This window comes from Amphiura filiformis, chromosome 8, assembly GCF_039555335.1.
Source record: "Amphiura filiformis chromosome 8, Afil_fr2py, whole genome shotgun sequence".
Lineage (NCBI taxonomy): Eukaryota > Metazoa > Echinodermata > Ophiuroidea > Amphilepidida > Amphiuridae > Amphiura > Amphiura filiformis.
This window is the reverse complement of record NC_092635.1, coordinates 19,558,698-19,585,467: the sequence shown is the minus strand read 5'-3', so window position 1 is coordinate 19,585,467 and position 26,770 is coordinate 19,558,698. Positions and strand designations below refer to the sequence as shown.

The window sequence follows — 26,770 nt, the reverse complement described above, 5'->3', positions numbered from 1 at the left end:
GAAGCAAAATGAAGGAAAAAGTACTGCAACCTATACAAGAGAGGACTTTGGGGATGGTAGTAGTATACATGACTCAAATGAAGCTATAATCAATTCTGGTGCTACCCAAAGATATCCAAATCAGTCAGGATCACACAAAGTTACATTTGATAAATCAGTGTCTTCTATACATCCATTATCCCACAGTCGCAATGGCTCATTAGCAAACTCTAGGGACGCAGGCTTAAGTCATGTGACATCTTCAACGTCATATGTTGATGAGCCTACTGACGAATCATCAAGCATGACCAGACCCCCTCCTAGTTGGATTGAAGAGTTTGAAGTATCTAATAGGCCACCTCCAAGCTGGATTGATGATTTAAACACATCTGGTAGACCTCCCCCTAGCTGGATTCAAGAGGCCAATGAATCTGGGGTCACTGTTGGTAACTTATCTCGTCCTCTGAAACCTTCAGTGCACACCCCTAGGTACAAGTATGTTGAGCATACTTTGCAAACCAATAGGCCTGGTAATTTGAGGAACTTATCAACAGCTAGTGAAATTCTTATGAGTCCTGTGCAAAACCATATTTAAGAACTCATGATGGATCAAGAGATCTCAAAATTACTGATCTTGATAATATAAGTACCTCATCATCTGAGGAAACATACAAATCTGCTAGGAAGCTTAGAAGTAATATGTATAGGGAACAAAACCAAAGAATTTCTCAACACAGTGCCTCTCATCGCTCAAGTGATCATCCATCCCCAAGTGCTTATCAACATAAAACTATGTATAAACATACAAATGCTAAACTGAAACCAAATGTTCAATTGAAACCAAATGTTCAGAATGCAGATCACAAAAATGTGTCGAGGGCTGAGAGTTTTACAACTGATGATCTACTGAAAGTTTCTCCGACAGGACGAGATTTCAACATTGTTAAACCGGATAAATTTTCTCCTAAGTCGCACAGATATTCAATGAATAGGTCACCAAAAGTAGCCAGGAAAAATCACAGTATTAGAGACAGGCTGGCTAGAAGTCAAGAAAGGACTAAGAGAATTATAGCAGATACCAAAGCCTCTAGTATTAGTACTCATACCCAAAGTCTGATCTACACGCCACCAAGAGGAGGTGCACTTGGATATAAGAGGCAGCATGAGAGCAGACTTGGCAGTAGTTATGAGAGGAAGGACTCACAGAATGATGGGAAGGTGTCCAGAGATGCACCATACCACTCAAAAGGTTAGATGTGTACCAATAAAAGCCTATCCTGGTCAAAGAGTTTATTAGGAGAATCCAGATTTTGTAGCTTTTCATAGATGTGTATCCATATTGGATGTCTTATTGGGACCAAAATAGTGCAACTCCAGGAATGGATTGTTTGACCAATTAATCCATGGCTTTAGTATGAGTGTTGCAAACATTTGAGTGCATGTAGCACTTAGCTCACATATGACACATGCATTTAAGCATGTGGGCACTCTAAATCAATGTTTCCAGGGCACATAGCAAAACAATCCAAGAGGTACACAATTTTGGTCACCATGAGTAACATGCAAACAGGGCACTGGCTGGATTATCCTAGGCTAGCTTCTTTGCTCAGAAAAATATAGAAATATTTAAAACCATGTAAGCTCATGAAGTAAACAATGAAAAATCAAAAGAAGTTGAACAATTCTTTTGACCTCATCTCATGTTTGGCAACAAACCAGTGATCTTGTTCTGGAATCTTGCTTTAGGGCATCACATGTGTTTTGTAATTCACTAAATACTTGTAGGATATTTGTCTTAGTTATTAATTGTCATAAAAATAATGTTTGTACCACATTTATGAGAGTTATTTTGAGATGTAGGCATTGTACAGGGTGCCTCAAAGTAGCCCTACCACAGGGCTGCTTTTTAAACACTATACTCAGAGACACGCTATACTGCAAGAACTACTCAAACTCAGTGATACATTTTTGAAAATCTCTGTGTATAGCATGTCTTGGAGTACATGTATGGTGTTTAAAAAGCGGCCCTGTGGTAGAGCTATACCTTTAAATGATTTTTAATGGTAAATGATTTTTAATACCATACCTTTTTTTAAAGATGTCCTTGTATCATTACAACATGTACAAAAATGTATGTTTTTAACTTAAAGGAGTATTTCGTGATCCTAGCATCCTCTATTTATGTCATTTTTCATTAGATATCCACGAAAAAAAAAACTATTCCCAAAATTTCAGTTGATTCCGATTTTGCGTTCGCGAGTTATGCATGATTATGTGTATTACACTGCTGTATAGACAATGCGTTGTAATTTCGTTCTGGTGCACCAGAACTAAATTCAAATTTCACGATATCTTTGCTAAACTAATTAATCTGCAAGAAATATTTTGTACATAAACATTATGTAGCCAGAGGTTTCCAGTGATATAAAAATCTCAACTTTTTTTGAGAAAAGTGGGGGATGAGGCTGTGGATCACGAAATGCCCTTTTAATTTTGACAAAAATGATCAAAAATGGGGCATTTAAAAATGCCCAGATTTTGCAGTCTGAAGTTCATAGCAAAGATGAATCTTCATGATCTTATGTAATGCAAGTAATCATCTTACATCATCATTATTGTCAACCTCAAAATACCATGGTAACTGTCACATGAATTGGTACTAATAATTTTGAGGCACCCTATTTGGTACATTGGAGCTTATTGTGAAAAGTGAGATGGTAAACTAAGTTCATATTGTAGACTAATCATTGGATTGAAATATATTTCAAAAGATATTGACATACTTTATCTGGTCATTTGACAAATACCATCAAGCTAGCCGTGAGAATTTGTTTTTATAGACCACTTGACATGTGACGTCATTGCCCGGCAGTATGCACGCAATTATGGCAATTTCCATTGTTCTTTGCCCTGCAGTGTGCGTCACGCATCGTAGTTTGCTCAGAGCATGTGCATTTTAAATCGCCCACCACATTTCATATAGAACAAGAAAGCCATTGAACAGTGTAGCGGTTCGTTCAAGCATATCAATAGACCTGTCCCTCGCCTTTGTTGATAAGCAATGATGTAAAGTGGTCTGTAGGGAGTGAATTACATGTGGGAGTTGGCAGGCAAGTTTACAGTTGGTAATGCCATGTAAGCTGCTATCAAACTGCTGTCGCATAATGGGTCGTGAATGTCGAACGGAAACCATGGGATACTGATTGTGTAGTATGTTATGCTTTAATCGCATAGGTGGGATGTTGGTGATGCTTGCACAGCACCCTGATGGCAACCCAATTTGCTGTGTGGTGTGCAAATGGTAACTACTCAAATATCCCAGTCTTTAATAGTCCTGATACACAATTCTTTGAACCTCAAATACTTATTATTTCAGAAGACATCAGAATAAAAGAAAGGGCAAGAAGAATACTTGACAAGACAGGAACATCGAGGACAAGACTTCAATCTAGTCCAAATGGTGGAGGTACCAGCATCATGTCTAGTCTTCGTACCAGTCCTATAGCTGTAGGTGTAGACCATGCAAGGAGCTTTCTCACTGAAGATATTCTGGAAGGTGATCGATCTTGGGAGAAAAATTTGCCATCCATGTAAGTTGAATTCTATACTTGATTCATTTTACCTTGACAGTCGCGGGGGGTACTTTCAAACGTTCCAATGAGTCAAATAGGGCCCAAACTTACGCTAGAGTGAACACGATAATGTGATTGATTTTCTTACACGTAAAAATACGACCAATTCAGAGAGCAAATTTTGTTTCTCGTATAGGGCCTACTTTATAACATGTTCCCATGTTGAAAGTTGACAAGCTATTTCTACTTGCTTTAAAGAGAGGCTGAGAGCACAAATAATATGCACACAGTGTAGACAATTGAATGAATACGATTTATTTGTGCTAAGATTTCATTTAATATAACTATTTTTTTATTTTAATATACCTCATACCTAATCAAGAACATAAGAAAATATTGTAAAGGCCAAAAAAATAACGCACTCATGAACGCTCATGCATAGGGAGACAAACATGATTAAGTTAATCTATTCTTTTCATCCTCGATCATTAACCTTTAGAACATTTCACATGCCTACTGTTTGTCTCAATGCCTTCTCTGCAATATTCCTCATAGTTATTTAAATCGTGAAACCGCTGTTGGTCAGCATAGATATTGAATAAAATTAAATCCCATCACATCAATTCAAAGTTACACCCTTTTTTTAAATACTGGTTACCAGCGACTTAAAATGTATGGACAATAGTAAGGGCTCTTATCTAAATACATTAAATACTGGTTACGAGCGACTTAAAATGTATGGGCAAGTAAGGGCTCTTATCTAAATACATGGTGGCAGCTTGGCTGGGGAATCCCTTAACTTCCCTCAGCTTTCAGCTTTCCCCAGTCACAGCTTTTTCAGCTTAACTGGGTACTTTGCATTTTGATGAAATATGGAAACTAATATGTGACATGATCAAGGGAAATGAGTCGGATGTACCTGCATGTGCAACCATTAATGTTTCAAAATAGCCCGCCAAAGTAATGCAGGTAACTCCAAGGTCGTGCATTGAATTGCTTTGAATGAGGAATACTATGGGAACCAGCGCCTTTTGTTAGAAGTCACGCATTAGTAAAGTGGATAACCTCTATATTGATTTTGAGATATTGGCAAAGAAATAGTTAAAATTCTTTTGTTTTATATTGTTTTCAGCGATTGATAAATTGATGTAACTTCACAAAGAAAAGTTTTCAGTTTCTGAAAGCTCTAAATGTCCTCTTTAGAAACATGTGTAAAACTCGTTTTCGACCAGGGCCGACATGTGACCCATTCCCCTTGATCATGTCACATATGCCTATTTTTTCATGAAGTATGCATGAAATTTTATAGTAATACTTCATGACACACTGATTTGACACTGATACCAATCTTGTATAATATGAGCAAAATATGGAAAAGCTGCAAAATGCTGGGCATATGCCTTACCCAGCTTAGCCCAGCTTTACCCAGCCAAGCTGCCACCAAGTATTTTGGTACAGGCTTAAAATGACTTAGTCATGTAATGGGAGACAAATTTGCCGTCCATGTAAGTTGAATTTCATTAAAATGACTTTGTAACATAATGGACTAAATTGCCTTATTGCCTATCAATTTTCAGTCCTCAAGTTTTAAAAGCACAGATCCTCTTATAGAGATAGCTCTGTAGGATCTGTGATTAAATTATGGGTTCATTCATATATTTTCATGACTAAACAGTTGTTATGCCCGAGGGGCCGCTTGCCTGAGGGCATTTAAACAACAGTTTAGTCATGAAAATATATGAATGAACCTCGTTCATACATACCAGAACATTTTTTAATTCTTATTTCATCAAAATAATAACAAAATATTACAAGTAAAATTATTAAAAACATAATTTTCCTTCATTTTTCCTACCTGGCGATCACACATCCGAAAACATTGTTTATGCCCGGCTCTCAACCAATCATGTGTGCTGTTACATAGCGTGTATGTATGAATGAACATTCACAGATTTTGTTGAGGAGGTTGACAGCATTTTTTTTACTTGTCTTTATTTTGACTTCATGGTATGGAACTTAAAAGTTGCAACAACTTGTTATTTAAAACAAAATAATATATATGTTTTGATAATATTTCATCAGCTCTTACAAACTAATCAAACTTGATGGAACATTTAATTGGTCTGTGATTAATTTGCTGTCGTAGTGCACGTTAGAATATGACCGTTGCTAGGTCAACTGGGTCACGCTTTTTTTGTTACGAACCACTAATCGAAATGATCACAACACAAAGCCAATGGCATATCAAAATTCGGAGCAGGTGTAAGAGTCCAGGCTTGGAGCAGTAACCAATGGTTACTAATGTGCATGTGCACTACGACAGCGAATTGATTTAGTTTGTGAACATTGCCTATTGCCATTGTGTCAGGTTAAAGCTTGATTTAAACACATAGCTGCTCAGAATCAGTTCAGTAGATTCAGGAGGTAAAGTCTCACTAGAAAATTATGCATGTTTTCAGTCAACAACTATAATGTTGGTCAACTGAGGGCATACGTCTGCATGAAGAGTTTGTTTCTAAAAGGGAATAAATTCATTTTGCAAAGTTCAGAGAAAATCAATGTTGTTTTTTCAAATTATATTGGAATTCTTTGAATAAGTTTATTTCCTGCTCTATGAAAGATACCATAATGTTGAAGCTTAAACCAGTTTGGTTTTATTCTCATATCTTCACTGTAATTCTTTGTATTTCTTTATATTTTGACACCAGTGCATTTAATCCTTTTGGAAACAAGCAGTTTTTATCAAATTTTAAATTTGTGACACGATCAAGGGAAATGAGACGGATGTTGCTAATATTGATTTTGAGATATAAAGAAGTTGTCAAAATTCTTTTGTTTTATATTGTTGTCAGCGATTGATAAATTGACGTAACTTTGCAAAGAAAAGTCATATCAACATAAGGTTTTCAGTTTCTGAAAGTTCTAAATTTCCTCTTTAGAAACATGTGTAAAACTCATTTTTGACCAGGGTCGACATGCGACTCATCCCCTTGATCATGTCACATTTGATCAAGGTGAGTCAGAGCCTTCAGGCCATATTTTTCCAGTTTTGGTCATTTTGTTCGCATGCAAGCTTTTCTACCCATGCCCATTTAGTTCCATTTACATCTAGCAACAACTTCCAACTCTGCTTTCTCTACACCACTTTCGCTAATGTAGTCCAATATGTATTTTGCAGAAACTCAGGCAAAATATCTGGATGTGTTCATATGAGTCTAGAAAATGGTATAACTTGATGATTTATACCCACCTTTTTCAGGTCCATAATTATAAATGTCAGTATGTTAATGACAGAACTTATGAAATTTTTGAAAAAGGACTCACCCATAGGCCGAAATTGGCCTAGAAAATGGGGTCATTGATATACCAAAAGGCCGAAAATGCTACCCATGTTTGTGGCACGTCCCTGTATGGTCATTTGTATTGTAAAATTTCAAAAATTTTGGCTAGATTGAGGCAAAATTAGGCTATTTTCCGAAAAAAAATTAAGAAAATTTTGAAAAAAATACCAAAATTATCCTAGAAAAGGGGTCATTGATATACCCAAAGGCCGAAAATACTACCCATGTTTGCGGTGCATCCCAGTATGGTCATTTGTATTGAGTACCCCCCCCAGTATCTTTGGAACTGAACATGCTATAGATGTGTAGTTTGTGACTGTCTTTCCCTTAATTGGAATCATGCCCTCTATATTTAGACTACAGAATTTGGAAGAAAGTACACGTACATACAGTTCTTTTATAAAGCGCCGTTACATCTATACCACAGCGCATAAACAAATTCAAAGCATAAACACAAGATAACAAAACAAAGTGAGCGAAAAAACAGTTAACTTTTTGGGAAGAGATATCATAAGAAAGGGAGTTTTTGAGTGACGAAAAGCCCAAACGTGACTGACTAGGAAGCTAAACCAAGCAGAATTGTGTTAATTAAAAATGATTGGTTATAACTTTGTCTTTTGGTGTGCAATAGTTAATTTGAAAGGCAATGGTGTTTGCCGGGGGTGTTTGTACTGCTTGAAAAAGTGGTCTAGTGCCCTCTATAGTTATAGCAGCGTTGACTTGACATGACCATGTGGATGAAGTAAATGCTGCCCTCACTCAGATGATTTGGCAGCATTCTTACTCATTACTGCAGTGAAAATGTTTAATTACCAAACTTTAAAAAAAATAAACTTATTTATTTCTCATTTTCTTATATATTTCAGGTATAAATGTAATGTTATGAAAATTGAAAACAATTGGAGGCATTTTCTACAAATTAGGAAATGACTTGGGCATGTTTTAAATCTAGAGTCTAGAAAAGCAAAGTACACTGATCATAACCAATATGTCTTTTGTTTAAAGCAGACATACAGTATTCATAATATGTTATATTTTCTTTGTATCATATTGTTTTTACCAATCATCTCATGAGTCATGAATATTTTCTTTAAAAATCAATGTATAAATGTTCCCGTACTTTTATTTTGCAGAATTTTGTATTGAAAGTTTGAAACTCGGTCAAAGTGTTTTTAATGTGTTCTAATGTATTATGTCATCTACTCTGATTTGCATAATTAAAAGTCAAGGCAAAATTGAAATTCTTAAAAATATTGGTTGGTCATTGTAGAGGATGTTGTATGAATTGAGCATGAACAGGCTCAGAAATTTGGCGCGAATCTATTCTTGCAGAGATTCTCTTAAACTGAATTACGCGAATCTAAAAAGATTCTCACAGATATTTGAAGCCTACACACTAAGTAAATGGGAAAGAATCTAAATCCAAGTTGATGCTCGCAAAGTGAAACTAAATTCTACATGTACCCTGATCTCGCTTTATTATGATCAAATTAGCCTATAGGCCTAAAAATATAATTGCTAATCATTTTAGTGGTGCAGTAATAGAGAATATATAGCACACTGCGAAAGTCTCTGATAACCCCTCCAACATATTTTGTAGGCTTGAAAAGAAGACTAAAATAAAAGAGAACGCAAACCTATCAAGTCATTTTTTGAATCATTAGAAGTGGACACTTGACCTCATACACCGACAGAAAATCTTTGAACCTATTTCAGTAGAAAAATAAACATTGTAGATGACACAGAACACCATAGACAATTTCACATGTCACAATGTATACTGATTTGGTTGTTTTTAAGTTGTTTAATTTATATTGAAAATCCCCTAACCTTTGTAAACTGAAACAAATTCTTAATGTCTATGATCCTAAACCACCTCTACACAGAAATTGTACTTTTTTACTACACCTGTGAGGCATTCTATTTTGAACATAATTGAAATGGTTTTAGCATACCATCATGTTACATGACTTCAGGGAAAACATCAGGGTGAGTGTCCTACTTGGTGTGGAAGGGAATTCCTCAACTTTTTTGAATATTAGTTGTGGTTTAAAGCAAGACTTATTATGATGTTGTTGTTCTTTTGCCAATGAGCCGTGAGCACAGACACACCCAACACCCATACACACCATTTTTTAAACTCCTGATCCAAAGATTTTTGTATTAATTGATCAAGTACACTCACATCCAGTTGAAAATGCAAAACAATTGTGACTTTGTAGCCCATTTGTGGTGGTCAGTCACAATTATACCCAATCTAAAGATGCTGCATGAGAATATTCTAGTATAAATACACAAATAAATAAATAAGGAAATGGAGCTCAGACAAACGGCCAATGTATACATTTACACTGGCTGTGAGACATTTTCGAGAGAATAAAATCATTACATGTTCAATTCGCCAGCAGATCCGCCATGAGCTGTTGTGGCGTGTGGTTGTGAATTCAACGACATGTAATCGTGGTGCGCGCTGGTTGAATCCGAGCGGTTCTGATTTTTTTCTCTCCTTTATTATAATGCCAGTTTGTCTGAGCTCCATTTCCTTATTTATTATATATTTCTCAGGCATGTATCCTCTGGATCCTCGCATTTAATATTTAATGTCTCATATTGACTGGTGTCCTGCTAGGACACAGCAGATAGGCCGCCCTCTCTATTTATAAATAAATAAATAAATTCAATATTGTTGTTTTCCTTTACACAGTAAACCTCCACATCCAGTGGATGAGAAGGAACCAAATGAAGATGTTGCATCCAAGAAGACAAATGGTGTATTAGATCAGTTCTTAGATGACTGCCTTGTTACTTCCAAACAGGTGAGAAAAGGGACAGGGAAACCCCAAACAGGGGCGTAGCCAGGGTAAGGGTAGGGGTGTAGCTGCCCCCATATGATAATGCCCCCCCCTTTGTGGAATGACTGGGCCCCTGATATTTAAGATTTGTATGCCTTTTTGTACTTTTTAACCCATTTTTGACCATTTCCATTTCAAGTTCATCAAATTCCTCCCCTTGAAAGTTTCCTTGTCCCCTTTTTGAAATAACCCTGGCTACATCACTGACCCCAAACCCTAAATGTTTGGTTTGAATAGGTAGGTGCATCAAAAGCGTGGACCTATCTGCATTCACCCATCGGTTTACCTTACCTTCAGCTGAAATTGGCACATTTTTTACCAAAGTTCCAGAAACATTTAGCAAAATGGGAAATATTGGCTACATTGAGGCAAAATTTGGCTATTTTTCTGAAAAAATTGATAAAATGTAAGGGAAAAATTACCTGTCCATGTTCCAAAGTTTACCTTGAAAAAGGATAGTAAAAATGCAAAAAATACCAAAATTGACCTTGAAAAAGGAGAGTAAAAATGCAATCCATGATTGTGTTGACACTTCTGAAATAATGGTGTTTTTACCTAGCAAATGAAAGAAAATAAATTATGTCTATTTTAAATATGTCTATCAGTGAAATATTTACATGACATATGTACATGTATAGGCCTATATACCAGAATTCAGTAGAAGAATTATGTACCCTTTATGGATATGACATTCATAATTCTAATGAATTCTGTTTACCAGGGATATGGTTTTCCTCTGTATTACTTTGAAAGCATCCACTAAGTTCATTAAAAGCAAATTACTTAAAGACGAATGCATCACAATAGGCACACTAGACTGGCTGTGATCACAATGCCTGATACATATTGCATGCATACATTAGGAAAATCTGCAATATCATTGTTTTGATGTATGTTGAGCTATTCCAGTTAAAATGCATGTACCCCCTATGGAAGATATGACTTTAAAATCACACACAGGGAGTGTAGATTTCAAATGGAGTCGCCGATTATGGAGCAATCCCATTAGCAATTCTCACTCCCTGTGTGGAAGATTAAGGTCATGTCTTCCATAGGGGGAGTAAGAATTTCAACTGGAATAGCTTATGTTCAACAGCTGTCTGTATAATTGAAGCTATACCCATGGCATGATGTGAAAGGAGAACCATGTTGTCAAATTTTAAGTTTTCGTCACTTTTTCACCCTTTTCTGCTGATTTTCCATCCTTTCCTTTGACTCCTTCCCTGTTTGCTTCTTTGTTCCTTCTCTACACACACAAGACAGACCTTCCCAAACTATGGTGATCCACATTTCATAAGAAAAATATGGCACGACCACAGCATAATACAAATGCTGTTACTTACCAAAACTTATCAGCGGCATACCTGGCAAAATTTTCAAAGGGGGCACAATTTACAAGTTGTCCCGCTGAATTACTTTACTGAGACAAATGTGCACAAAGCTTGCTACAATTTGCAATTTGAATGTTAAAATGGGTCAAAATGGGGTTACACAACCATTAAGATGATACCCTGCACTTTAATGTATAGAGATTTGTTGTTGTTGTTATTTCCGGCAAGTTCTGTGACCCTTTTTGAAAGAGGCAGTTTGGGAAGCACTGGCACAGGGCCTTTATAAGGGGTGACAAGAGCACACGGAGGGCAACATATAAATGTTAACCCATTTCAAACAAATTAATTTAATTGCCTTTTGTTTTGGTGTAAATTAATTCATCATAATTACACGATGCAATAGCTGAAGGAGTTGTTTGTGACACATATTAATCAAAAGTCAGTTTTCAATTTCATTTCATGAGCCATTTTCAGATCCTAACAAATAATTTTAGGATCTTTGATATGGATGAAACACATTTGACTTAAAGTTCCCAACATATGGTAATTTTAGTGTTGCTCAAACTTAAAGTCAAAGTACAATGTATGAACAATAAAATACAAAAAATATTATTATTATTACTATATTAGCTATAAATGTCAAAACCAATAATTTTACTGGCAACATAACAACTCATTTAGCTTGATCATGTCACATATATGCTAACACACTGGCATGATCAATGACCTCATTTAAATTTACTCTTTTGTATAATCATGTTTGCCTCTGACTGGCAATATTGTTCATGTTTATATCATTTCTGCATGATTGTGCGAGTGTTCCTTGAACTGTCTTTGTGTATGAGTTTGGCTAGTTGCCTAAACATTGTACCAAGAGCCAAAACCAAATAGATGGTTTGTTCAGGTTCAATTAGCTCTTTGATTGGAATTATTTGAATAACATATTTACATGTACATTCAACATGAATGAAATGCATTACAAAATTACTTTGATTGTGCCCTCTTTGTGGGAACTTAAATATGCTTCAGGGGAAGGAAATGGTTAAAATGTATAAATGGTTTTGGCTGGTTAATGTTGCTTGTGGCTTTGTAGCAGCACATTCAGAGGTGGTAGAAATGCCCACCCTTGGTTTAGGAAGGGGATGGACATTCTACTCTATTTTTTTAGTAAATCTGAAAAAGGACATTTGTTTCAAAATATTTTGTGCCAAAATAAGATTAAATTGCAGCTTTATTCCCAGCAAAGAAATTTTTCATTTTTTTTAAATATAGACTATAGTAAACAGCATTAAAGTTTAAATTGAAGAAAATTGAAATGATAGTTTTTACTACATTTCCTATTGTGTTTATTTTGCAGATGCTTTTCTTGTTTCCCTATATTTTGTAAATTGTTTAATTATTTTTATTTTTCATTTACACTTTCAAAGTATTTGAAATAAACTTTAAAAATGTGAAAATATGTATTCTTTTTACTTTGTTCCCTAAAATGTCAAATGTTTTTGTAGCTGTCTGGCCTTGAACTGGCACTCTATTTAAACGCAAAAATCGATAGAAGAATCGGAGAGACCGTTATAGAAATGTAGCAGCATCCATATTGCATTGGGATGAGTGGATGGATGGTTGCCATAGCAACCGAGCTGATGCAGCACTAACCTTCCACTTGCAGATAAATTTCTATCAGTGATTTTTGGTTGGAAATTATACATGCTTTTGAAAATTTGTATCATCTTCAAATTTTGAACTTAAGGGAATTCAATTGAAATTTTAAAAAGCATTTTTCTTTTCCCTTTTTAAATCAATGCATTATGAACAATAATACTGTTGTGTACAAATTTTGTTAACCTTTCTCGGATGCTCCTCAATATATATGCTAATTATATGCTTCAATTACAGATGTTTGCGTTGGAATATACTATCTAAATACCATCAATATCACTTGTTCATTTCATTTCTAAAACTAGCTGTTCTGGGAAGAATTATCTCTGTCTGATAATATGCTGACATTTTTAGCAGATTTTAAAATAATATTATGAATGAAGGTGCTTATCCTCATTATAAAAGAGGGAGTGGCTATTATATTCAGGGGTGGGGTTTAACCAACACAAGACTGATTGAGTCAAGTTTATTTTGGTTTGTTTATCAAGAATGATGGGTGGGGTGACAAAATTATGTGATTATTCCTGAGTCAACGTAATTTTACATTTTTATTATATATACATTCAATTTTCATTTTCATTATTTATATATCCATAATCAGAAGAAAAATGATAAACAAAAATGTGTTTTTAGATTCAATTTCCAACATATTTATTCAAAGACACAATTTCAAGAAAAGGTCAAATGCACATGAAAGCCAATACGAACATGTAATAATGCTTATGTAATAATGCTTTTCAGCACTCCAGCATAATGTCAGAGTCATCAAATGATGAGATAACATAGGGTGGAGATATGTATCCATGGAAACCAGTGCCTTAAAGTGAAGATGATGTGAAGTCATCAGTGGCATTACCACTTGACTTGATTGGTATTTTCCCGGTTGTTGGTTGTTGGCTAACTTTACACAAAATTAGGGTTAGTTTAGGGTTAGGATTAGTGTTAGGGTAAGGATTAGGGTTAGGGATGGAATTAGCTTACACAAACTAATTACATGAAGGATTGACCCGGTTGTTTTATATTCTTGTATTTTCATTGAGTGTAAATTATGTAGCACTGCTATAAAGTATAAAATGTTTTATGTGCAAATGAGCTAGAAATGCTGAATTTATTGCACATTTGGCTCTTTTTGTGGGCCACTTAGCTTGATAGCAAGCTAAATATTAGTACAGGTATTTAAATAATCATAATTATGCTGCATTTTTTTAAAAGTTAATTATGTAATTGGTTAATTGGGATTAATTGAATGTTTTGAGGCAATCTATTCAGGTTATTATGCAATTGGCTTGTATATAGAACTGATGTGCTCAAAATAAAGTGAATCCCGGGGCCCAAAACCCCATGAAAATCACTGCAGGCCTGCCAATATGATATCTTTTGGACCGCTAAAAGAAAGGACACTGACTTAATTCTGACTTCATCATCAACCCAAGGCATTTAATTACCTGTTATTGATTTTTGAGTCTTAAAATCTTACAAAAGTGTCACAAATGTGGACTAGAGTAACATTTTTTTTTTTCAGTTGAGTTCAGGCCTGTGGAAATTTATCAGAGCATGTAAATTTCAAACTCAAGGGCCCAAAAATGATGTTTGAAAAATTTAACTCATTTAGAGCACTGGATACATGTGTGTCTTTGGAAGGAGTGCACCTGTTAAATGGAAAGGACAGGTCAAATATTTTATACCCAGTATTAGTACCAGATCCTGTGGATCTTAAATGGAAGGTTGGGAGGAAATGGATATTCAAAGAAAAGTGCTATACAATAAAAGAGATTAGCTCTGATCTTTTCTCTTATCGGAGGTTGGAAAAAACAGGGATATTTCAAGAGAAGGGACATACAAAGAAAGAGATTAGCTCTAATCTTTGAAGCGTTACATGTAATCCGATGCCTTCTGGATCACAATTAAAATCCTGAACCATAATCAAAATGATCGCCCCACAAAGTTTATTGCATTAACTGTCATTCCAATAGGGTGTGTGATTCAATTACCAGGATCTTGTGTAGCTACCTCACTAGGCAAGTCAGCAATAACTGAGGCATAATCTATAGCCCTTTAGTTACAAATAATTGCAGTGATGATTCTTCATTTCTTCTTTACTCAGGAGAGTCCTCGCTTAACCAATGGTAAACAGCCAGGTCCAGTGGAAGCATTGAAAAACATCTTATTCACTCTTCAGCAGATCACACCAGACCAACAAGCACCTGAGGAACATAACAAAAAAGAACATCAGGTAGGTTAGTCAATTTGTTATTTAGTGACACAGTCTTTTTCCAAGTCGCCACAGAATGCAATATGGAGGGAATGAGAACGAAAATGATCCACATTGTGCCCCCATCTCTACCCTCATCACATCACCTTGCGCCACTGAGTCCCTGGTCCAAGCCCGGCTGTGCCCAAGGACTGACTGTATGTGTACTTGGTTTATCGCGATTCATGCTCATTCTTGCAGGTTTTCTCTGGTATCTCCGGTTTCTTCCTGCTTTCAAAATCGGTGATTAGTTGTTTGGTTATCATAACCTTCACCCAATGCCAATGGAATTTGGGGAGCTGCACGGATAATTGGTGGACGTTACTACAATCTAAGTGCTGATAGGTTTGCTGCGACCGGCCAAGTTGATGCAATCTAATTCTGATGATTCATCAGCACTTTGAATTCTGTGGAAAAATGTGCTGTATAAATCTAAACTTTATTTATTATTATTATACAAATTTTTTTTTAATGTGTGTGTGTCTGGGGGGGGGGTGTCAAACCTCAATTAACTTTGCAATGTTTCAATGGAATGTTTATTGTTTTAAAATTTGTATCACAATTTTGCACTCTGCTTTCAATGTTGTATCGCAACAAGGAACTTTCGGAGTGCAAATGGCGATGCCCTACTGCTTAAAATATGAGGGGTGTGTCGGGGTGTGTCTGCCAGTGTCTTTGAAAGGGTTTTAAACATATAATACATGAGGGTATGGAGTCAAATTTTGTTCAATAAAATCTCTCCAGCATTATTTTATTTTATTAATCCTCAAACAACTGCAAAGAAACAGGAAAATACAAATTTCATGTTAAAAATACAGGTGTTTGTACAAATCTGTATAAGTAAAGGTTGGCAGTTCTGTGTAATGGTTGTATATGCAGGTGGAGAAAAGGTTAAGAATACAGAAAATTGAAATGTTTTAATCTAAATAATCCAAAGTCATATTCATCTTTCCAATTTCCCTATGACTTTCATTCATAGCCTACTGTTTTCCCTGAAAGGGATAATTGGTTGTTATTGTAAGCGTGTCTAGAATTTCATAACACTACCTCTATTTGATATTGGGTATGTAATAGTTTGTATGGCTTTATCTCTATCAGTACAACTTGTAATCTGACGAGGGCTGGCGTATTAGGTTGCATGATAATTACTTGTCACACCATCTCTTAACAAAGTGCTGTGTTAGTATTCGCTGGAAAATGTCAGGCTACAGCAATCTATTCAAATTGGTCAATCTAAAATTGAGAGATGTTTGTATGCTGTTATGTGTCTGTATCTCATGTGTCTCTGTCTATGTATTTTGTGATCAAAAGGAAGATGGCAATCCTAATTTTGCGCAGTTTTTGTTTTGCATATTAAAAAAGGGCATTTCGTGATCCACAGCCTCATCTCCCCACTTTTCTCAGAAAAAGTTAGATTTTCATACCACTGCAAACCTCTGGCTACATATTAAAATGTTTAAGTTCAAAAAATTTCTTGCAGATTAATTTGTTTAGCAAAAATATCGCCAAATTTGAATTATGTTCTGGTGTACCAGAACGTAATTCAACACAGTAGCCTATGGAGCAGTGTATAAATGCATATAATCATGCATAACTCGTAAGCGCAAAATTAAGCTTTTTTTTGTGGATATCTATGTCATAAAATGTCATAAAATGAGGATACTAGGATCACAAAATACTCCTTAAGGGGTGTGACCTGATCAACAGGCTCGTCCCCCATTTTTCATCAAAATTGAGATTATGGTATCAGAAGTAAGCTCACATTTTTTTATCACCCCACTGAAATTTAATGCCCACAGAGATATGTTTCTTACAGATGGTGCACACAATAACGTGGTGAATTGCAGTAACCACAACCGGAAGTGTATGTACTATCCTGTAGGACATTATGCACATATTTGCTTCTCATATCAAATTTTGTAAACAGAATTGTTTTTATGGTAGTCCTCAATGTAAGATAGCAAAGAGAACATCGGACCAGGACCCTTTGCCTAAATTTATTGACAGATGATCATTGTCTTAAGTAAAAAACAAATTAAGACCGGGGTTACTAATATTATAAGTTCTTTGTTTATATTACCTATGCATTTACAACCTTCTTGATTTTAACCAACAAAGTTTAATTTTTAATTTTTGAAATTTACATGGGGGTTGAAATATCAAACTAGGGAAATTAAAGGAAAAGTACTTGTACTTGAAGGGGTTTTGAGATTGAGGAGGGAGAGGTGGGGGTGAAGCTTTTAGGCATTGTTTATTTCATTTGTGGGGTTCGTGCCCTTCATGAAAACCCCAGATTACTTGAAGATTATTGTACTCTTTGAGCCAGGAGAAACTGAATACTAACACCCACTCCATTTGTGTGAGATTTACTGTTGGTAAAATTATCTGCACTTTATTTTATGCTCTGTGGGTTTGACATGTTAGACTGGATACGGCAATCAGTAAAATATGCACCTGAAGCACCTGCATCACTACCAAACTCAGGGTGAAACAACTTGTAGATGTACAATTAATGCAATTAACAAATCCTAGGCCTATGGAAAGATGTTTTGTATGTAAACACCTGCAATGATTTTGATTTTGATTTTTTTAGTCTGATTGAATGAAAGCCTTGACTATCCTTTTAGCCTACATTTACAGGATAGTGCAGTGTACATGTATAAATTATACATACAGCTGCACATCTATGCATTGATCATATTGATAGCACCCGTAATAGCATAAATTATTTCAATCAATAGTTCACCACCTGTCATATTTCATTCATTAAAGCAGCATATCCTATATATCTCATCCAAATGTTTGGAAAATACATGACTGTGATGTCATCGGATATAATTATGTTTAAATGATGAGGTTTATTTCATTTATTAGCTTGCAATTAAAAACAAAATGTTTTAGTTAGGTATTCCCTTTTCACAAGTAACCCTATTTAATTGAACTGATAAGCCTACTCTGTGTAGCCAATCACATTTCACCAATGTGCAAGTTTGTCATGTTACCCAAAAACCGAATCCTAAATTCTATTAAAGACTGCTATTTCTTTATGTTAAAACCCGAACCCAGGACTGGAACTCCAACCTTAAAATCAAATGACTTGTCTCAGTGTCTGTGGTGAACCACAAATGACTGTCTGTGGATCACATTACGTAGCAAGCAGAAATTGTCACAGAATACAGCCACTACATTATACTCTGACATGACCACTTCTTTCTGTGAAATACTGCCCTCTGTTGACCAGTGAAGGTGATCTTAGGGTGTAGCCAAGTCTATTTTTATTAGTTAGTCATTGGAACGTCATTGAACATGAAAAACAACTGAAAAAAACCCATTTTGAAGTCAAAGTAAAATTGTATGATTTGTTTGGGGTAATCTGGTTTCCCCTACTAGTAAGGTTAATCAAAGATTTTGGGTTTGTATCCCAGGTGTGTGTCTCTGAAGTTACAGAATAGTCTAGATGGGTAATAGTATACAGGAAGAAGAGAAGATGTATTGAAAATTGTGCTCATGCTGTACACCTGGGGCTGTACAGTATTGTTAAGTAGACTAAAAACATTTCTTTAAATAAATCCTGTCTAATATCAAAGCTCCAGAGTCATCTTCTTGCCAAAACATTGCACTATTTAAGAGTCATCTCCGATATTAATTCTCAGTACTTAGCTAGCTATAGGGTATCCAAACCAACAAGGTGGGTGAACGATATTTTGATTGTTTTTGATAAGTATTAATGACTTGTATTTCAACCACATCAAACTTTGGCCAGAGGCAGACAGTTGTAGAGAGATCTTGGTGGGTGATGTGCAGAGCGTGAAAAGGAAAACTAATAGCTGCCTTAAAGCATTCCAAACTAGTCGCCAAAAGAAAAACCCGGAGTGAATCTGAAAAAAATAATGTCACTTTTTTTTTCTTATTTGAATTTAAATTTGGTATTAAATTCACAGAATGGTAAGCCTGTTTGTAAAACAAAACATATTCTCACTCTTATCCGTAGAATGTAACATGTTCTCCAGTGAGATTATTATCATTTTGGCTATTATCGTTTTGGCTTCCATGCATCACAAACTTGTCTTATGGGGTCCAATGCAAGGGCGGGGCTTAAGTCATGGGTGCTATCTTTCAAATTTTTCAGAAAGCAGCTCTTGTGATACCCCAGTTTGTGCATTCACTTGATGTGATTTTGTCAACACCTCGTCCAATCAGGTGTCCCAAAGGCGACCTTTAACCCTTTGTATGCAGGTGTAGCAGGAATGTTAGTAGATTTCATCTCAAGACTATGAACGTTTTACGTTTAGATACATGATACCATGAATGATTCCCTGGTTCTGATTGCAGGTGACAATTTGGTAAAAAAGAGAAAATAAGTGCTTCATAACTAAATTTATGTTTTATTCTAGTATAACTTTTTGAAACAAAATTTTCAGAGATTGACCACTGCTGACTAGAGCAGTCATGCATGGAAGAAGCAATAGAAGTTGCTTATTGCAAAAGTTACAAAAATGGTACTATAACCTAAAAATTGCACACTCTGCCTCAGCTTTTGGTGGTCCTGATGGCAACCATGGATTAATAATACTGGTACATATCCCAATATTATGCACTGGAAAACTGTCAAGTTCATATTCAAAGGGTTATCATGACATGCACCCATAGATATGCGGTGGGAAAAGCGAATACACAGGATTGTATTATTACAAGTCTATAGAATTTGAAAATGCCTGTTCAGGGGTGAAATGACCAAACAAAAAAATTCAAAAGACTGCTATTGTTAAACAGATTAAACTGGCATGGGGACGCTAACATTATTTGTTAACCATGTGGAAGGTACACTTTGGAGTCTGTTTGCAGGACTTGAAAAATATAGGAGGAGTTAGTATGCAAATGCAAAATTTACATAATTACACAAGATTTTTTTTTGACATTCCTCAACAGTCCCTGTGACCTACATTTTCAAGAGACACCTTTTTATTGAAAAGTTCTTTTACGTGCAATTGGTGGTGTTTTATTTGCATTTCTTTCAATAAAAGCTAACATGTTTGTTTCATTAGTGAATAGACATGGTCACGGTTTCATTGAGATTGTTCTTTTTACATGCGAATCGAGAGAATCGTGCAGTTTCTGTGCAATTGTGTAAATAATAGTAATTAATAATAGTGTCAAAATGGTGTGAAGTTTGTCATCTCATATTAATGTTATTGCAATTAGTAGTAATATGATTGATAGCGAGTATTAAATAACTGTCAAAATTGAATGTATATAATTTTGTATCAATTTATGCTGTAGAAAACAATGTTCTATATCGGTCAGAAAAGGAATTTCCCTGCTCACTCCAAGTTCTTTGAAGATTGGGTTTAACCCCAACAATAAAAGTGGTTTTATGGCTATCAGAAAGAAAGAAGGAAAGAAAAGAGTGAAGATCAACAAAGAAGTTGTTTTTACCATCAGGATTCGAACCCCAGACCCCCTCATGTGCCAAGCACTCCTTCGCCAACCTGTAGCCAACCTGTAGAGTGTTTCACTGGCGCGGCCAACAAAACCATGCGCATATGACTTGAGGTGTTTGCATCGTATCGCATCATGTGGGATGCATGCACGCTGATGGTTTTGCTTTGTAAGATTTTATAGAGTTAGAGTTTAAGAACAAAACAATTGAGACCATAGGATGATGTGTGCTTTCCTTCAATTTCATAACCTCATGCTTTGTATTACACATTATTTATGTATATGTATAAATTCATCAAATTGCCCCCACTATGGTCTTCATCATTCTGCAAGAATCATTAATGTTGATAAAAGAGATACCATATCCATTTTTAATATAGGCCTAGTGGGATATGGTTTCAATATTTAAGAAATTGCATGTTCCTGCAAAGTTTTCAAAATTGATAAAAATTGAAGTTGATTGAACCAGCTGTGTTCAAGTTACAGTACTTTGAATTAGGGTAATGCATTTCTGAGAGTGCATAGTCCCCTACTCCTTTAGGCCTTCATTTTGTACCCACTGTTCAATATAAGCCAAAATCTTCAAGGGGCCCGGCCACTCAGGCCTGAAATTTCTAATGTTACAATGGTCCACATTTGTGACACTTTGAAGGACTTCGGACTTGCAAATCAACAACAGGTATTAATGCCATCGATTGATTGATTTTGAAGTTAGCATTAGGCCTAATGCATGTCATCATTTATGTCTAGATCACGTCAAACAAAAGCAATAACATTAACAGTGACATAGCCAGGGGAGTTTGGAACTTCATTGAGAATGAAAGCCTCATTGTTTCCAATTGTAGGCATGGCCAGGTCCATCGGAACAAATTTGAAAGTGATGCGGCCAAAAGTGGTGGTTTGGGGGTGAAACCCCAGGGGTTTGAAGGGGCTGCTGCCCTTCATGGGGGTTTAAGGGGGTGAAACCCCCATAAAGCCTGAGCACGTTTGCAAAGAACTATTAAAAACTACGACATTAAAAATCGAATGGTCAACCATAAAAATGTTAGTTTTTGTTGTTGTTGTTTTGGTTTTTTTTAAATTTTGTAGGCTGAAAAGTGGTGCGGCCAAAAGTGGTGCGGCCACTTCCCACGGGCCTGGGAATGGCTTGTAGATGAAAAGCCCATATCGGATGATTTCATGCAGTGGCGATAACATCACCCAGTTCAAAAAATTACCATGACCAACTGGTGGTGTGCATCCACCACTTCACAAAAATGTTGATAGTTTCTTTGAACTTAAAAACTTGAGGTTAAAAATGGAGCTAAACATGCTAAATGGATGATTGAGCAACCAAAGCATTGACCTTATGACTGAGGTACTCTGGGGATCTCCCTTACCCCACCCCTTCTCTGTATTTACAAATTTTACATGACTCAGACATGGCTGCCAGACAGACATGAATGATGAATTACATGGATATTAACAGCTGAGGCTTGCAACAAGAGGTTAATCACTTTTCTGAAATTTGTGGTTTGGTTTTCTAGGAACTAATTTTCCACTATTTTAATGTACTTGGCATTGTTTTAAACATTTATATTTTAATGTTTTTAATTAAATTAATAGCTAAATCTGGTAAAATTATTGATTAGGTAAAATTGAATGATGACAAAATAATTTGGAATAAGAAGCTTACCAAAGACTAACTAAATAGGAGGGTCCCCTTTTATGTTAGCAAAATTGTTGCAAGCAGACCCCTATTTTCAAATGATGCCTGCACTAATTGAGTGCCCCCAGGTGTGGTGAATTGTCAAAATGGTCTGCCAAAAATTGCATGCTTCCCCCTTTTGAAATGCAAACAAAACCCCCCCCTCCCTTTGACATTTTAAATCTGAAATTGTCTATCATGTGATGCGAGCAGGAAATCATTTTTGAATGTTTCTAACATGTAATGTTCCTACACCTTTTTATGGAGTAATATTGAATATGTGCCCAAAATGACTCCCCCCTGCCCCCCTTTTGGCCTTCCAAAAAATCTTTGCACCCCCTATAATTCACCACCCTGGGTGTACACACAGCACACCCATTGGTTGAACACATTGGATGTGCTATTACCCTTTACCACAGTTACTACATCACCCTTCTCCCATGTGGGCCATATTTCATCCCAAATCCCAAGTGTGCCATGATCATTACTATTTGATTCCAAAAGTCACTGAATGGAACATCAGCCAATATTCTCATAATCATAAAAGTTTGCCACCTATTGCCATTATTTCTGCTATATCAAGTAATGTTTGAAAACCAGGTTAAATCACAAGATATTTGGCAAATGTAAGTAGCCCTACTTTGTAAAAAGAGAACAGGATAAAAGTCAAAAGTTTCAAAAAAATTCAAATGCTGGGGCATGCCCAGAAACCTTCAGGGGGTGCGATAGATGGTTAAAACATCTTTCTTTGAGTGAGTGATATAACAATAATGCGTTTTACACTCACGTTTGGTCATAATGAAAGTCACAAAAACTTGTTTGTTGCCTAGTTATAGCCATTTTTTACTTGCATATTTTCATTGTTTCCAATGATTACCTTTCATATAATACAGGGATGTCAGTTTTCAGGCAATTGCCTGATTTCAGGCCTTTTGCTACTCCAAATTTCCGCACTTTTATTTATTTTCAGCCCGTTTTGAGGCTTTATAGCCCAAATTTACGCACTTTTTCAGGCTTTTCCTGCCAAATCACTTCAGGCCACTTTCATCCCTGATAATAGGTAGTGCACAGACCCTAGAAAGAAAGTGGCTGTGGGTAGTGCATCATTTGGCTTTTGATATCAAATTAGTCCAAAGACATGGGCATTGTAATTCTATTAGTGTCAATGTACAGTTTGTACACTCTTGATCTCTTTTCCATTAGAAATCCATTATGATAATCTAAGCAGAGATTCCAGTTGTCAACTACAATCATCTGGGTTGAATTTTGACAGAAATTGAACACAGATCATACAAATTTAGATTTTGCTTAAAATATTGACAGAAATTGAACCAACTTCCTAATAATCTGTATGTAACCAAAACATACCAAGCTGCATTTTCCTCCTGCAATTGGAAATCCTTTTCAAAGTTTGATGTCAAAACTTCAGATTTCTGTCAGTTTCAAAAATAGTACAAGATCCCTGACAGTGCTGCAAGTTTAATAATGTTTTGCTGGCATCATCACACATTTAACACCCCTATGCTCATTTGTAATGCAGTGGTCCAAGTTTAAGAGGCGGGCTTCGAAGGCTGCTCAGGTTGATTATGATAATTAGTAATGACATCATGGGGTTTGTTGTTTCTACAAACTGTGCATTACAAGCCTGAGAAAATGGATATTCAGGGATCATCTTCATCTAGCCAGGTGTTATTTGTGTTGAAAACAAAAGAAAAGCTCTGGTCATGTGAAAAATATATTGGCCATGAAAGAAAATGATCAAAATATTTCTCATGACCAAACGGAAGTTGTTTTAGATGATGACACTAAGAATGTGGTTGTATATCCCAAATACCAAAGAAGTGACAAACTTTTTATTTATTTATGAGTTACTGAAAGTCTTGATAAAGATTGTAAAACAAGGAAATGTAGGCCTAGATAAAAGATAGATTGATACCAATGCTAAAATGCTCCATGTATTTTCTCAGTAGATTGACTCCTGCCGAATATAAATATTCGTCTCAGATTGACTCACTGGTATTAATTATTATTGATTTCACATTTTCTGGATATGAGGGATGTACATGCATTAAACATGCAAATGATTGAGCAATGCCATGTCAAAATGTAAACAAGTAAAATATTATTATAGGAGAGACAAGAGTAATTCAATTAATATGTGGCGATGAAAATAAGGAAATATGCAGGGAAAGAAAGAAATGTTAGTAGTTATCAGTGGTGCGTCACATTACTAGCAATGTGATTTGTCACAAAAAGTGGACCTTGTTTCCGAATATAAATAATTAATGAAATTTAATTTTACGAAAATGTAGCTTTTCTTTTGAACATATTTTGATACTCATTAGAACTACCCATCTATTTATTTGCATGTAAATGATTTCTGGAATTCAACTTTACAAATGCAAAATTTAAAACAGTATAGGCCTAATTTCCATCTCTAGTTCATTGAGCAAGTGCTTGGATTTTGTTTTATTTATTAATTTTAATTTTACTTTTACTGTTTAATTGTTTAATTTATTCATTTACACATCTTTAATTTTGTTGTAGGCCTAATTTCCATCTCTAGTTCATTGAGCAAGTGCTTGGATTTTGTTTTATTTATTAATTTTAATTTTACTTTTACTGTTTAATTGTTTAATTTATTCATTTACACATCTTTAATTTTGTTGTAATGTCATCAGCATAAGATTGTTAACTTGTAGAATGTAATTAATTTCATTGTTTTGATAGAAGAATTTGCCAATGCCCCTCCATGTATTGTATTTTTTGAGTTACAAATTACATTGCAAAAGATTTTTTTTTCTGTGCATGGAGCAAGGTATTTGTAGAAAGTTCAATGTTTCTAATATTCTAAAACCATGTTTGTTTACCTAACAAGCAAGGTCATTTCTAACATACTGTGTATTAGTACTATATGAGTAGGAGGCAAGTGTGATAATGAGGCTATTAAAGGCACATTCATAGATTTTGTGGGTGACTAAAGGATGTCCTTATTTTTACTTCATGATGTGGTATCCTAAATTCACACAAAATACCAAATGAAAGTTGTAACAACATGTTGTCATTAACTTTCTTTTCAGCTGAATTGAGGTTTTCACATATTAAAATCAAAACATCAATTTCATTACCAGCAATTCAGTCAACCTGTTGCGATAGATTGGTACATTCTTCTTCGAGTGAGCGAGCGGTAAATAACAACATGTTTTACACTCAAGTTTGGTGATATAATGAAAGTCACAAACATAATGAATAATGAAAAAGTTACCTCACTTATTTTCAGAAATTATGTGCCAGGGAAACTCAAGATCAATTGTCAGTATCCTAAAAACATTTATAATGATGTTTAGGCCTACATGTATGTAAATGTATCTCGTTAAAACAAAATAATATGTTTCAACATTGTAGAACTGAGAATCAGTGAGTGTCCCTTTAATGACAACATTCCATGCATAAAAATGACAGGATAAAATCTATCTTGATTTTGTGCAGGGCTCCACATTTAGCCATTATGATTTGAAAGATGCCAAACTTTCAATAAGTTTGTGATGGTATGTTATCAAAAAGCTTGCTGAGCTCACAACATCTTCCCTGCTTAGTATGTGTTCTGACACAATAAAGCAATGAATTTGACATTGGCTAGACTTCATGAATTTACACACCTATAAATAATAATGGCACATAATAAATTTCTCAAGACAAATACATAATTTCTGTCCAGTCTGTGTTTGAGTCCACTTCTGATGTTTTCTTGAAACAGCGGGCTTTATTTGCGAAGGGTCATGGGGCCATGTTACCCAGGGCGACAATCAGGTCGTGGAGTATAAAAAGAAATTTCAAGCCAGTTGGTGGCTGCAATTGCTGCCTTTAAGGGTGATGGGCTAAGGGAAGTATTGCATCCCTTCATTATTATTTTGGTGAGAATGGAGTAGATATATTTCATAAGAGACTATTCATTCTGAGGCAATTCAGTTTGGGGCAAACCTGGGGGGAGACAAATATTTTGTTATTTCTTATCAGATGATAACAAGGTAGTATCCTAATATCTAAAAAAGTCTTGATTCTCGAAATAGTAATACGCATCTGATGTTCGTGTGTGCAAGCATGGTAAGAAATATAAAGAGTATTTGTAAAACAGGTACATCATCCATCATGACCACTAGCACTACAAGGAAATCTACCAATTTTAAAGGGGAGTTTTTATTTTGGTTATAAGATCTAGATATTCTTATCTTCAACTTATTCAGAAAGAAAAACAAAATTTATTCATAATGAAAATTTTGGACAAAATTGAAAAGGACTTGTAGGCCCAATGTAACATTAACATAGGCCTATAGGATGTGTCATGCAAATGGGTAGATTTATCACAAAAAATCCTTAAATAAGAGTCTACATGAAAAAAACACAGTAAATTAACTCATTTTTTACCTAAAGTCCGGTTTTTTTAATGCAATACTCGCGCATATAATTTAGGTGGTTAAATGTAAAATTGGGGGGGGGGGGGTATGGACTCATATAAAATAACTACAATCCTTAGATATGAGTCTGTCAACTTGTCGACCTACACATGTGATAAAACATTTCAAACATGCAATTATTCAAGCAGCAGCTATTCCAAATCACTACTATTTATGCACTCAGCAACTCAAAGGTGTGTGTATTACT

The 26,770-nt window shown here is 35.4% G+C and overlaps 1 protein-coding gene across 1 annotated transcript in view; it reads left to right on the top strand.

The window, feature by feature from the left end:
- The window catches only part of LOC140159449 (uncharacterized), a 46,006-nt gene that overhangs the window by 6,177 nt on the left and 13,059 nt on the right, over nucleotides 1-26,770 (top strand). The window contains exons 4-8 of the mRNA XM_072182929.1: nucleotides 125-474; nucleotides 546-1,228; nucleotides 3,356-3,569; nucleotides 9,597-9,708; nucleotides 14,836-14,964. Coding sequence (XP_072039030.1) covers nucleotides 125-474; nucleotides 546-1,228; nucleotides 3,356-3,569; nucleotides 9,597-9,708; nucleotides 14,836-14,964 — 1,488 coding nt within the window. The remainder of the gene's footprint in view (nucleotides 1-124; nucleotides 475-545; nucleotides 1,229-3,355; nucleotides 3,570-9,596; nucleotides 9,709-14,835; nucleotides 14,965-26,770) is intronic.